The sequence below is a fragment of the Bos javanicus genome, chromosome 1 (genome assembly GCF_032452875.1).
Source record: "Bos javanicus breed banteng chromosome 1, ARS-OSU_banteng_1.0, whole genome shotgun sequence".
Classification (NCBI taxonomy): Eukaryota; Metazoa; Chordata; class Mammalia; order Artiodactyla; family Bovidae; genus Bos; species Bos javanicus.
Genome location: NC_083868.1, coordinates 66,702,561 through 66,716,788, shown reverse-complemented (window position 1 = coordinate 66,716,788; position 14,228 = coordinate 66,702,561). Strand labels below are relative to the sequence as shown.

Sequence of the window (14,228 nt, the reverse complement as noted above, 5' to 3'; positions counted from 1 at the left end):
GGGTTTACTAGAGTATTAACTTTTTTTTTTTTTTAATAAATAGGGCATTTAAAATTTGGGGGGAAAGTAAAACAGGAAAAAATATCAAAACAGATCCACTACTTTGAAGCTGAAGGAAATACCAGTAAGAAAGGAAGTTGTTTTCATAAAAAATACTGTTGTTATTAAATATTTGTAGCAATAAATACAGAGAAGGCAATGGCAACCCACTCCAGTACTCTTGCATGGAAAATCCCATGGACGGAGGAGCCTGGTGGGCTGCAGTCCATGGGGTCGCTGAGGGTTGGACATGACTGAGTGACTTCACTTTCACTTTTCACTTTCATGCATTGGACAAGGAAATGGCAACCCGCTCCAGTGTTCTTGCTTGGCGAATCCCAGGGACGGGGTAGCCTGGTGCGCTGCCGTCTATGGGGTTGCACAGAGTCGAACACGACCAAAGCGACTTAGCAGCAGCAGCAATGAATAAGATAATATAATAAGAAAAAGGTGGGCCAACAACATTGAAAATGAGGGTTGGAAAATGATAATTAGTGTCTATACAGTTGTCCACAGGTGGGCATAATCTAGAGTTAAAACATTATAGTCCCTAAGAAAAGCGTATACTGTACAAGAATTGTTCATCAGGACTTCTACAGTTTATACTTTGCTGTTTTGCAGAACCATGTTTACTGTCTTTAATTTGGTTTCCAAGGACCTATCAATACTGAGAAAGGGGTTTTTTGATTAGTAGATAAAATACTGTAACTATCAGAAAGATATATCTTATCCTGTGTGTTAATAAAATATCATTTTGTCTTTTATTATTTGTACTGAAAATTTTACTACAGTCTTAGTGAGCCTGAATAGCTGACAAGTCAGGCCCTGGATGAGATCACACCAGACATACCAATTCTTGAAGTCCTTATAAACAACAAATACACTGTTAATGAAGACATTTGAAAATACCATTTCTCTGTTATTCTGAAATTTGGCCCTAAATCAGCACTTCAAAAGGTGGGGTCATCTGCTCTAAATGGCAGGTAAAAGAATTCATACAGAACTTTGATAACCACAAAGATCAATCTCAATTATACATTTGTGTTTTTGGAGATGCCAGGCTAGCTGCAGCAAAACCACATAAGGTTTACTGAGTTCAGTGACATATAGGAAGACATAAAGTCTCAGGGACCTTGCTTTAATGTACTGAAAAACCCAGTCCTAGAATTGCCTCTATCATCAGAGAAAAGTGAAGGAGATCAGTTCATTGTGATGCTACTTCTCTCTTCCAACCAAGTTGCAGTAAAAAATGCTTGAAGATGGTGATGGCCAAGACCAGAGGCAGGAACTGGGGTCTGGGCAGAGTCTAGGGAACCATTAGAGCCTTGTCTTCTTGGTTTCCAGGTTGATCATATTTCCTTGGATTTGGGGGGTCTGCTTATTTGCTGACCCCTGAACATCCTCTGGCTTTAAAGGAACATAGTAGTATCCCATGATGGAGAAGATCAGGCAGACCACCAGCATGAGGCAGGAAAAGAAAATGAATTCGGCCCACTGTAGGAAGAAATACATATAAGAGAAAATATGGAAAACCTGATACTAAACTGATCTTTCTAAGATGAAGACTGAAGAGCAGACTGACCCAGGGTCACCAGTTTTGGAAGAGCTTTGGTAGGAAAAGACAGGACTAAGTGGCCTCTCCTCACATGGGCCTATGGTGGCCATTATTGCAGCTTACATGCCTATTTTCATGGCAAAGTCTATGTTTAAGACAGAGGGCTGAGTGGGGAATGTGGCAAACAGAGGGGTGGGGGAAGGGCAGCAGAGGAAGATGGAGGGAAATCCTTGGGCAGACACGTGCTCCTGCTTCTCTTAGTACATGCCTGGGCCAGGCCACTGAACTGTGCCACAATAATCACGATGATATTCCCAAATGCTATAGTCAACAACCAGGCCGCCTGGAGTACAGACTTCATGCTAGAGGGAGCCTAGAGAGGACACAAATCTGTGAGTAAAGAAACTGTCTACACCACCCTCTTATACCAAGCATCTATCCAGAAAAGGTCTCCCACCCAAACTTCCAGATTTGAACTTCCCCCTCTAAGTTCAGCATTCACATTGATTCAGGGAATATGTTTATAGTAATTGAACATAGTAAAATGATTCAGGTAATAATGTTCATAGTAACAACAAGATGGCACTCTTAACCGAATATTTTAATTTATTATATCATATAAACTTCATTATAACCCTAAGGGAAAAGTTCTATTACTATTCTTATTTTACACATAAAAATAGCTTTAGAGAGCTGAAAATTCACTGCTGAAGGTTACACAATAGGTATGCAGCCAAAATTTAAACATGGGCAGTTTGATTCCACAGTCCTTATTCTTAATGTTTAAGTATCCCTTTCTGGATCCCAAACAGCATGGATCCAGCCTGCCATGTTCCTGGAGGTCAAGCTGATTCTCTGCTTAAGATCATAAGGAAGCTAAGGCCCCAAATAATGGAAGTCTTGGCCATGGTCACATAACTAAGACAGTGTCAGGTTTAAAACTCCATCCTCTGAGCAATAGCTCCACCTCCACTTTCCACTTGCAAAAACCTACCTGAGATTTTTTGTATTTCCATACAAATTGTGAAATTATTTGCTCTAGCTCTGTGAAAAATACCATTGGTAGCTTGATAGGGATTGCATTGAATCTATGGAAATACAAAAAACCTCGAATAGCCAAAGCAATCTTGAGAAAGAAGAATGGAACTGGAGGAATCAACCTGCCTGACTTCAGGCTCTACTACAAAGTCACAGTCATCGAGACAGTATGGTACTGGCACAAAGACAGACATAGATCAATGGAACAAAATAGAAAGCCCAGAGATAAATCCATGCACCTATGGACATCTTATCTTTGACAAAGGAGGCAAGAATATACAATGGATTAAAGACAATCTCTTTAACAAGTGGTGCTGGGAAAACTGGTCAAAAACTTGTAAAAGAATGAAACTAGAACACTTTCTAACACCATACACAAAAATAAACTCAAAATGGATTAAAGATCTAAACGTAAGACCAGAAACTGTAAAACTCCTAGAGGAGAACATAGGCAAAACACTCTCCGACATACATCACAGCAGGATCCTCTATGACCCACCTCCCAGAGTAATGGAAATAAAAACAAAAATAAACAAATGGGACCTAATTCAACTTAAAAGCTTCTGCACAACAAAGGAAACTATAAGCAAGGTGAAAAGACAGCCTTCAGAATGGGAGAAAATAATAGCCAATGAAGCAACTGACAAACAACTAATCTCAAAAATATACAAGCAACTCCTACAGCTCAATTCCAGAAAAATAAATGACCCAATCAAAAAATGGGCTAAAGAACTAAATAGACATTTCTCCAAAGACATACAGATGGCTAACAAACACATGAAAAGATGCTCAACATCACTCATTATCAGAGAAATGCAAATCAAAACCACAATGAGGTATCATTTCACACCAGTCAGAATGGCTGCGATCCAAAAGTCTGCTGCTGCTAAGCCGCTTCAGTCGTGTCCGACTCTGTGCGACCCCATAGATGGCAGCCCACCAGGCTTCCCCATCCCTGGGATTCTCCAGACAAGAACACTGGAGTGGGTTGCCATTTCCTTCTCCAATGCATGAAAGTGAAAAGTGAAAGTGAAGTCGCTCAGTCGTGTCCGACTCTAGCGACCCCATGGACTGCAGCCTACCAGGCTCCTCTGTCCATGGGATTTTCTAGGCAAAAGTACTGGAGTGGGGTGTCATTGCCTTCTCCGTCCAAAAGTCTACAAGCAATAAATGCTGGAGAGGGTGTGGAGAAAAGGGAACCCTCTTACATGTTTGTGGGAATGCAAACTAGTACAGCCACTATGGAGAACAGTGTGGAGATTCCTTAAAAAACTGGAAATAGAACTGCCTTATGACCCAGCAATCCCACTGCTGGGCATACACACCGAGGAACCAGAATTGAAAGAGACACGTGTACCCCAATGTTCATCGCAGCACTGTTTATAATAGCCAGGACATGGAAGCAACCTAGATGTCCATCAGCAGATGAATGGATAAAGAAAGCAGTGGTACATATACACAATGGAGTATATGCAGCCATTAAAAAGAGTACATTTGAATCAGTTCTAATGAGGTGGATGAAACTGGAGCCTATTATACAGAGTGAAGTAAGCCAGAAAGAAAAACACCAATACAGTATACTAATGCATATATATGGAATTTAGAAAGATGGTAATGATAACCCTGTATGGGAGACAGCAAAAGAGACACAGATGTATAGAACAGTCTTTTGGACTCTGTGGGAGAGGGAGAGGGTGGGATGATTTGGGAGAATGACATTGAAACATGTATAATATATATGAAACGAATTGCCAGTCAAGTTTCAATGCATAATACTGGATGCTTGGGGCTGGTTCACTGCGACGACCCAGAGGGATGGTACAGGGAGGGAAGAGGGAGGGGGGTTCAGGATGGGGAACATGTGTACACCCGTGGCGGATTCATGTTGATGTATGGCAAAACCAATACAAGATTGTAAAGTAATCAACCTCCAATTAAAATAAATAAATTTATATTAAAAAAAAAACAACAAACCTACCTGAGAATAAGAAAACTCAAGTCCTGTGACAGAGAACATGACCTCCCCAGCTGTAACAAGGGCATATTGTGGTAGCTGCCATGCGACAGACATTTTGTTGGCTGGCATGTATTCCATCTTCCAGGCCTGAGGACCCTGACTGGTTCTCTTAGTGAGGGAAACAAGAAATGGGCTTGTTAGGAGTCTCAAGTAAATATTCCTGGCCTATGGCATTTATGGTCTTGTATCCATCTCCTCATTGTATTGTCATTCTTGTGGTACCATGAAGAAACTGAGCAATTTCTACACAGTTTCAGGTTTTTGAAATTCCTTTTGGTAGCACCACTCACTTGGCTGGCTTCAGTCAATCAGATACCATTATTGCAGAGATCTTAAATGGCAGATTATTTGATACTATAGTATCCCATCATTTTTACCTACTGGGTATTTTGATTCTGGCTAACATTTTAAATGTAAAATGGCATCTGAATTATATAAACAATGAATTTTTAGAAAAGCATGTACTTAAAAAAGTTTAATTCTTTGTTCAATTTTTTATGTAAGTACAATTAAAATATTTCTCACATTTCCATTTAAATATTTATTTTACTAAAATTACTTTTATCAGAATATTATAATATCAGAATAATATCAGAAATTATTTTCTTGGTAACTCTTACAATGAAGATTTTCTTGATCAATTTTTTAAAATCCATATCAGATACCATCTACTACTTTGTATCTTATTTACTGGCCATTATTTTTAAACTCAAACATAAAAATTTTGTCAAAAAGATGCAATTTTCCTATAAAATTTTGGTCAAAAAAAATCTTTTCAGGGTCAATATTTTGTTACTAATGTTACCAAATATACATGATTCTACAATCTTTTTTAAAAAATACTTTCACTATATGAAGGTTTTTAGCTGAGTTGGTTTTCTTGTATATAGATTGTATTTAGTAATATTTATTATAATAAATAAAATGGAATTTTTGAAATTATATATTTTCCTTGGAGAAAAACCAAGTTATTAGGTAGTTAATGTTATTAGATAGTAGGTATAATATCTGGATATATCATGAGACTAATAATAGCAGAGACAGAAGGTAGACAAGTGGTTGTTTAGAACTGGGGAGTTTGGGAGGAAATGTTGAGTGACTGCTAATGAATATGTGGCTTCTTTTTGGAATGAGGAAAATGTTCTAAAATCATACAACTCTGAATTTATTAAAAACCACAGAATATATATTATTAAAAATATATTCTGTGTGTATTGAATATACAATATATATTAAATATGTTACCTTTACATTTAAAACCATTATATACTTTAAGTGGGTGAAATGCATGATATGAATTATATTTCAATAAACTATAATAAAAAATGGAATACTAAAGATATCATGCTAAACTAATTACAATTAATAAAACTTTGTAGATGAATCTCATCACACTTTGAGAAATTTTCATCTTTTTCTTATTCATGGTCCTCTTTTTATATTTAATACAAAGTCAAAAGTCATGAATTAAAATTGGAATCAAGGTTGACATCAGAATTAAAATTCAGAGGTATCATGCCTAATTGCTGACACAATTGCTTTTGAGGGACCATAGCTACCTTTGTGGGAGAAGGTAATGGCACCCCACTCCAGTACTGTTGCCCAGAAAATCCCATGGATGGAGGAGCCTGGTAGGCTGCAGTCCATGGGGTCGCACAGAGTCAGACACGACTGAAGCGACTTGGCAGCAGCTACCTTTGTGTAGAGATTGACATTTGCCACCAGTCTTGGTATTTAGTCGTGTCCAACTCTGTGTGACCCCATAGACGACAGCCCACCAGGCTCCCCCATCCCTGGGATTCTCCAGGCAAGAACACTGGAGTGGTTTGCCATTTCCTTCTCCAATGCATGAAAGTGAAGTCGCTCAGTCGTGTCTGACTCTAGTGACCCCATGGACTGCAGCCTACCAGGCTCCTCCATCCATGGGATTTTCCAGGCAAGAGTACTGGAGTGGGGTGCCATTGCCTTCTCCGTGTGATACGCTAGCAGATAAGTTTTCTAGGAGCTAGGGAAACCACATGTGAAGTCAGTCAAGAAGACCAAAATAATTTTTGTTTTCTTGGTGCCATAATGAGACTGGAGCAGACCACGTCACCTCACAGCAATGACTCAAGGTAAATTATGTCTACCATTCCCCAAGACTTTGGGCCTCTTTTATGTCCTCTAGTAAGATCTTAGGAGTTTTTTAAAGTCACTATAGAAGCTATCACCCTACACTAGAAATAAGTGAGACAGTCAATTCCTAGGTAGGTTGATAAGAAGTCCAGGGTCTCCAAGGAGAAAGGGGTCTGGGTCTCTCAAGGAGGAAATAGGGGTCTGGAGTTCTCAAGGAGGAGAAAAGGACAACCTTCCCCCTCCCCCCTTTTTTTTTCTTTAAGCCCGCTGATGATTGCACTACAAAACAACTCATGTTGCTCAAGGATATGTTTTTGCTTCAACTCTGTAACAACAATGTATCCGGCTTGAGGACCTGTTTCTGCTTGAGAACCTTCTGACTAATTCTGTCATTTTAAAATGTATATTATGGGAGTGGGTCTGGTAGGTCTTTCTGTTGTTAGTTCTAATCCCATTATCTTAAAATGTAAATTGCAGAAGTGGGTCTGGTAAGACCTTTACAACCTTGAGACATTCTTTTGATTTACTGTAATAACCAATTGAAAAAATATATAGCTTCCTTGCTAAGATTAGCAAGGGGGGAACTCTTCATCCCCCTTCTGATGTCTATGTCAGAAGCTTTCTCTGTCCCTTTTTCACTTTAATAAATCTCTGCTACACTAAAGTTCTTGAGTGTCCTGAAGCTAAATCTTCTTCAGAGATCACGAATCTGACACTGTTCACCATAAGCCATCATACGTATGTGATGCTGTCTTGCCATAGAGTAAGATACAGATAGATATAGATTATATATAAATTTAGATATGGTATAATTACATAGATATAGATACAGATAAATGGAAGAATAGAGTGAGAATGGTCATGAGCTACTTACATTTGTAATAACAAACAGATAAGCTGCACCAAAGTCTAGTAGACCCAAATTCAGTGAAAAATCCTCATTTTTTGTTCTACAATGCACCACAGGATATCTGGAACAGGACAAATTTAGATTAGAAGAAACATTACAGTTTAGAAAAGCACTTCCATTTCTGGTGGAAGGAGTGATTTCGTCTCTCTCTTGATGGTGAATCAAGCAGCAAAGCTACCCTTTATCTTTGAGGAAAGGAGTCTCAGAGTGAATTATTTTCATACTAAGTTCTTTTCTATGCCTGATCTGAGATTTCATTGCCTGTTTGGTATGCTTTTTTAACCTTAAACCTGAATGCAAAATGCACAAATTGCCTTCTATTGGGAACTTCAGACTCTAAGTCTTCTCATCTAAGTCTTATGAATTTTTATCTTCTGAGTATTATGAATTAGTGGAATAGCATAAAACAGTGAATCTGAAAGGATAAGCTCAAAGTAACAAGGTGTTCATAGGAATTACCAAAGGGTAGGAGTGGGAGCCAACGATAAACTGGAAAACCTCCGGGAGATGGTCTTGTTAGGTATTCAGTATGGCCTTCACTGAGGCAGGAATCCCTCAGAAGAAATGGAGTAGCCATCATGGTTACTCCAAAAGAGTCCAAAATGCAGTACTTGGATGCAATCTCAAAAACGACAGATGATCTCTGTTCATTTCCAAGGCAAGCCATTCAATATCACAGTAATCCAAGTCTATGCCCCAACCAGTAACGCTGAAGAAGCTGAAGTTGAACGGTTCTATGAAGACCTCCAAGACCTTTAGAACTAACACCCAAAAAAGATGTCCTTTTCATTATAGGGGACTGGAATGCAGAAGTAGGAAGTCAAGAAACACCTGGAGTAACAGGCAAATTTGGCCCTGGAATACGAAATGAAGAGGGCAAAGACTAATAGAGTTTTGCCAAGAAAATGCACTGGTTATAGCAAACACCCTCTTCCAACAACACAAGAGAAGACTCTACACATGGACATCACCAGATGGTCAACACTGAAATCAGACTCATTATATTCTTTGTAGCCAAAGATGGAGAAGCTCTATACAGCAGCAAAAACAAGACCAGGAGCTGACTATGGCTCAGACCATGAACTCCTTATTGCCAAATTCAGACTGAAATTGAAGAAAGTAGGGAAAATCACTAGACCATTCAGGTATGACCTAAATCAAATCCCTTATGATTATACAGTGGAAGTGAGAAATAGATTTAAGGGCCTAGATCTGATAGAGTGCCTAATGAACTATGGAATGAGGTTTGTGACATTGTACAGGAGACAGGGATCAAGACCATCCCCATGGAAAAGAAATGCAAAAAAGCAAAATGGCTGTCTGGGGAGGCCTTACAAATAGCTGTGAAAAGAAGAGAAGAGAAAAGCAAAGGAGAAAAGGAAAGATATAAGCATCTGAATGCAGAGTCCAAAGAATAGCAAGAAGAGATAAAAAAGCCTTCCTCAGCGATCAATGCAAAGAAAAAGAGGAAAATAACAGGATGGGAAAGACTAGAGATCTCTTCAAGAAAATTAGAGATACCAAGGGAACATTTCATGCAAAGATGGGCTCGATAAAGGACACAAATGGTATGGGCCTAACAGAAGCAGAAGATATTAAGAAGTGGTGGCAAGAATACACAGAAGAACCTTACAAAAAAGATCTTCACGACCCAGAAAATCACGATGGTGTGATCACTGACCTAGAGCCAGACATCCTGGAATGTGAAGTCAAGTAGGCCTTAGAAAGCATCACTATGAACAAAGCTAGTGGAAGTGATGGCATTCCAGTTCAGCTATTTCAAATCCTGAAAGATAATGTGAAAGTGCTGCACTCAATATGCCAGCAAATTTGGAAAACTCAGCAGTGGCCACAGGACTGGAAAAGGTCAGTTTTCATTCCAATCCCAAAGAAAGGCAATGCCAAAGAATGCTCAAACTACCGCACAATTGCACTCATCTCACATGCTAGTAAAGTAATGGTCAAAATTCTCCAAGCCAGGCTTTAGCAATATGTGAACCATGAACCTCCTGATGTTCAAGCTGGTTTTAGAAAAGGCAGAGGAACCAGAGATCAAATTGCCAACATCTGCTGGATCATCAAAAAAGCAAGAGAGTTCCAGAAAAACATCTATTTCTGCTTTACTGACTATGCAAAAGCCTTTGACTGTGTGGATCACAATAAACTGTGGAAAATTCTGAAGGAGATGGGAATACCAGACCACCTGACCTGCCTCTTGAGAAACCTGTATGCAGGTCAGGAAGCAACAGTTAGAACTGGACATGGAACAACAGACTGGTTCCAAATAGGAAAGGAGTACATCAAGGCTGTATATTGTCACCCTGTTTATTTAACTTATATGCAGAGTACATCATGAGAAACGCTAGACTGGAAGAAACACAAGCTGGAATCAAGATTGCCAGGAGAAATATCAATAACCTCAGATATGCAGATGACACCACCGTTATGGCAGAAAGTGAAGAAGAACTCAAAAGCCTCTTGATGAAGATGAAAGTGAAAGTGGAGAGTGAAAAAGTTGGCTTAAAGCTCAACATTCAGAAAACGAAGATCATGGCATCCGGTCCCATCACTTCATGGCAAATAGATGGAGAAACAGTGGAAAAAGTGTCAGACTTTATTTTTCTGGGCTCCAAAATCATTGCAGATGGTGACTGCAGCCATGAAATTAAAAGACACTTACTCCTTGGAAGGAAAGTTATGACCAACCTAGATAGCATATTCAAAAGCAGAGACATTACTTTGCCAACAAAGGTTCGTCTAGTCAAGGCTATGGTTTTTCCAGTGGTCATGTATGGATGTGAGAGTTGGACTGTGAAGAAGGCTGGGTGCCAAAGAATTGATGCTTTTGAACTCTGGTGTTGGAGAAGACTCTTGAGAGTCCCTTGGACAGCAAGGAGATCCAACCAGTCCATTCTGAAGGAGATCAGCCCTGGGATTTCTTTGGAAGGAATGATGCTAAAGCTGAAACTCCAGTACTTTGGCCACCTCATGCGAAGAGTTGACTCATTAGAAAAGATTCTGATGCTGGAAGGGATTGGGGGCGGGAGGAGAAGGGGATGACAGAGGACGAGATGGCTGAATGGCATCACTGACTCAATGGACGTGAGTCTGAGTGAACTCCGGGAGCTGGTGATGGACAGGGAGGCCTGGCGTGCTGCGATTCATTGGGTCGCAAAGAGTCGGACATGACTGAGCGACTGAACTGAACTGATGGCCTTCACAGCAAGCATAATTTCAGTATATCTGTGCAGAAAAACAAGAGACTGAGGAAAGGAGGCAAAGGCTGAAACAGAGCAGGAGTATGTGTATATTTACAATTAGCTGAGATATACCTAATCTGTCCACCTATACACAAAGAAAGTATTTAAAAATCAGTTGTTGATAAAAGTAAAATGTCCACAAAGTAGTTCTCTTACTCTCCTCTTTGCACAGTTCTGTAAGCAGACACACCATAGTCTTCATCAACAATGAGGGATGCATCTGTACCCAGGGAGACATTGACTTCTTCATGCAAAGTGTTAACAAACCTAAGGATAATAGAGACATTGTTAGAGATCAGACAAAATCTCCCACCTGATAAATGGGCAGGGCCCTTTTCTGTTTTGTTTATTGCTATATGCCTAGTGCCTAGAACAGAGGCTGGCACATAAAAGGTACATGATATATATTGTTAACTGAATGAATAAATGAACTCACACATAAGTAATTAGTAGTCTTAGCTGTCCCTATCTTTTTCTTTCCTTGGGTGTTAGCTTTTTGTCTGCTACACTCTTACCTGATCTCGGCTAGGATAACACTATTGTGATCACTCACAGCAGTCTGAATCTCCTCAACTCACCACTGGTGCAACCAATTTCTCTCCCTTTCTAATGATAGAATTCATCAATTGAGACTCCATAAGAAAAATAATTATGTATATATAAATATATACTAGTATTTATATAAAACTGATACTTCATCCTCTTATAAATGAAGTCTGATTGCTTTATGCAAAACTCAGACTCCAGCTCACAGCAGGTTGAACTTTCATTGTTTTGAGTCTTCACACAAACTTGAACACTTCCAGAACCACTTTTTTAGTCTTTTGAACCTGAGCCCCTAAATTGGTCTCTCAGTTTGGGTTTTCGGCAGCATTTGTGTTAGTCCCTGGCCCATGGGATTAAAAGGGCAGTTCCCTCTAAAACCCTTGATGATGATTCCTGGGCTTTCAATCATCCTGCACCAACCCAGAAATTGCTTCATTTCATCCTTTCTGGAGGTTCAAATTGCTCTTTGACTCAGGGAAGTCTTGGCCCCACTGTTGTATGACTTACTTGGATCTGTTTACTTTTTCTGAAGCATATGTGCTGCTGCTGCTAAGTCGCTTCAGTCGTGTCCAAATCTGTACGACCCCATAGATGGCAGCCCACCAGGCTCCCCTGTCCCTGGGATTCTCAAGGCAAGAACATTGGAGTGGGTTACCATTTCCTTCTCCAATGCATGAAAGTGAAAACTGAAAGTGAAGTTGCTCAGTCATGTCTGACTCTTCGAGACCCCATGGACTGCAGCCTACCAGGCTCCTCCGTCCATGAGATTTTCCAGGCAAGAGTACTGGAGTGGGTTGCCATTGCCTTCTCCCTGAAGCATATGTAAAAGCAGATTAATATGACTGTTCCAGCCTTCAGTGACTTTCAACTTTTCATTAAAAGTTCTCCTCTAAAATGCTGTTCTCTACAGCAACCATCTAATCTTGATGGCCATAGACACATGCATCTATATCATGTCAGATTCCTGCCCCAGTGAGCAGGTGACCTCTTCAGGGCTCCATCTCTGTAACTGTCCCATGGTGCCTAACAAGACATTCAGCTTTATCTAGATTCAAAACCAAGCCTTTTGAATCCCAGTATGTTACCTTTACTAAACCATGATGCTTGTATATGTTTATTTTAAACTTTACTTTAAAAACACAGTACTATAAAAGATGTTCAACTACCAGTAATGAAGGGAGGATTATTTGCTTACTTCTAAATTTCTCTCTGGTGATCACAGAGAGAAGAGTACTCAATTATTTTCTTAAGAGCCAGATAAGTGGATAATATGCAGCAGAAGCAATTTATGTGGCAGAGCACAGAGGGCGTTCATAGACATAGGGTCATCTTTGAGTACCACATGAAAAAGCAAGCCAAAGACTTGGTTTTGAATCTATGCCTCTTGCTTCCCTGGGAAATGTGTTCTGACACCAATGCTCCTGATATTCTAGGAGAGAGAATCCTAGTACGAGACAAGCAGAACGTGAAGCTTTTTTATGTGAAGCCCCACAACTCAGAAGAGACCCCAGATTCAAGAGAACAGAGAGCCTGGGTCTCCTTGACATCCAAACCTCATGGCTGTCATCCCATCGGTTGTTTTGTTTTCTTCATCCTTCACCTACAATAGAGGGAAGTAAAAATCAGTTACAGGTGACTAGAGGGAACTGATAATCATAAAATTTGATCATCAGATATATCCTTGGTAAGATATTGATGAATCAGTCTTCATACTCTAAGACAATTAGAAACTAGGCCATTCTTCAACTTACCATCATGCTAGAAATACTTTCCCCATCTTCTCGAATGATCAGAGTGTACCACATTTTCTCCTCCACAGAATGCTCAGTGTAGACAGACACATTGTGATATTTCAGTTGAAAGTGGAAATTCTGGCTTTTTGTCTTCAGGTGGAGTTTGGAATAGTGTGGCATATTCTGCAGAATAAAGAGCCTGTCACATTCACCTTCCTCCCCACCTTGAACACGGCAGTCTCATAGTAACCCAGGGCAGGTGACCTCATCAGATACTTTCAACGTTACCCTTTAACCTCATAATTCCATTTTTAGGAATATACCATAGGAGTAATTAGAGGCATGAATGAAGATTTATGAGTAAGGATATTCATTATAGAAATATGTATAATAATAAAAAATTAAATGCCTATTAAGAAAATATTTTACTAAACAATGATATATCCATAGAATGGAATATTATGTATCTATTCAATTCACATTCTCAAAGTTTATCTGAGGACATTGGAAAATCCTTTTAATGACAATCGTGCTAAGGAAAAAATCAAGGTCAATACAGCATATAGTGTTTCAAGACTTTTAAAAAAGTAGTTTGTTTACTCATTTATTAAAAACACGCTAAAGCTAACTATGGTTATCTCTGTGTGATGGATTTATAGGTGATTTTTTGGTCTTTTGACACAGTCCCCAGTTTTCAACAGTAAATGTATATTACTTTTATTATTTAAAATATTTTTAAATGAATATTTCAGAATATGTATAGTATAGAAGTGAAAATATGTAAGCCAAACTCTTCAACGGGGTGTGTGTTAGGAGGCAGTTTGAAATAATAATACAAATTACAACCTACTGAGAGCTTACAATGTTCCAGACACTATGCTAAACACTTTATATATAATATTTATTCTTATACAGTTTATGACATAAAAAGTATTGCCATTTTACAGATGCTAAAATTGAGACTTACAGATAAAATAACTTCTTCGGGGTCTTACAGTTAGGGAGTGGCAGAACC

General features: G+C 39.2%; 1 protein-coding gene across 1 annotated transcript in view; it reads right to left on the bottom strand.

Moving 5' to 3' along the window:
- Positions 1–902: 902 nt before the first annotated feature.
- The window catches only part of LOC133239153 (solute carrier family 15 member 2-like), a 59,213-nt gene continuing 45,887 nt past the window's right edge, over positions 903–14,228 (bottom strand). The window contains exons 17-23 of the mRNA XM_061402799.1: positions 13,232–13,396; positions 13,034–13,080; positions 11,091–11,201; positions 7,639–7,735; positions 4,611–4,757; positions 1,863–1,967; positions 903–1,533 (exon numbers count right to left, since the gene is read on the bottom strand). Of these exons, the coding sequence (XP_061258783.1) occupies positions 1,357–1,533; positions 1,863–1,967; positions 4,611–4,757; positions 7,639–7,735; positions 11,091–11,201; positions 13,034–13,080; positions 13,232–13,396 (849 nt within the window). The 3' untranslated portion in view covers positions 903–1,356. The remainder of the gene's footprint in view (positions 1,534–1,862; positions 1,968–4,610; positions 4,758–7,638; positions 7,736–11,090; positions 11,202–13,033; positions 13,081–13,231; positions 13,397–14,228) is intronic.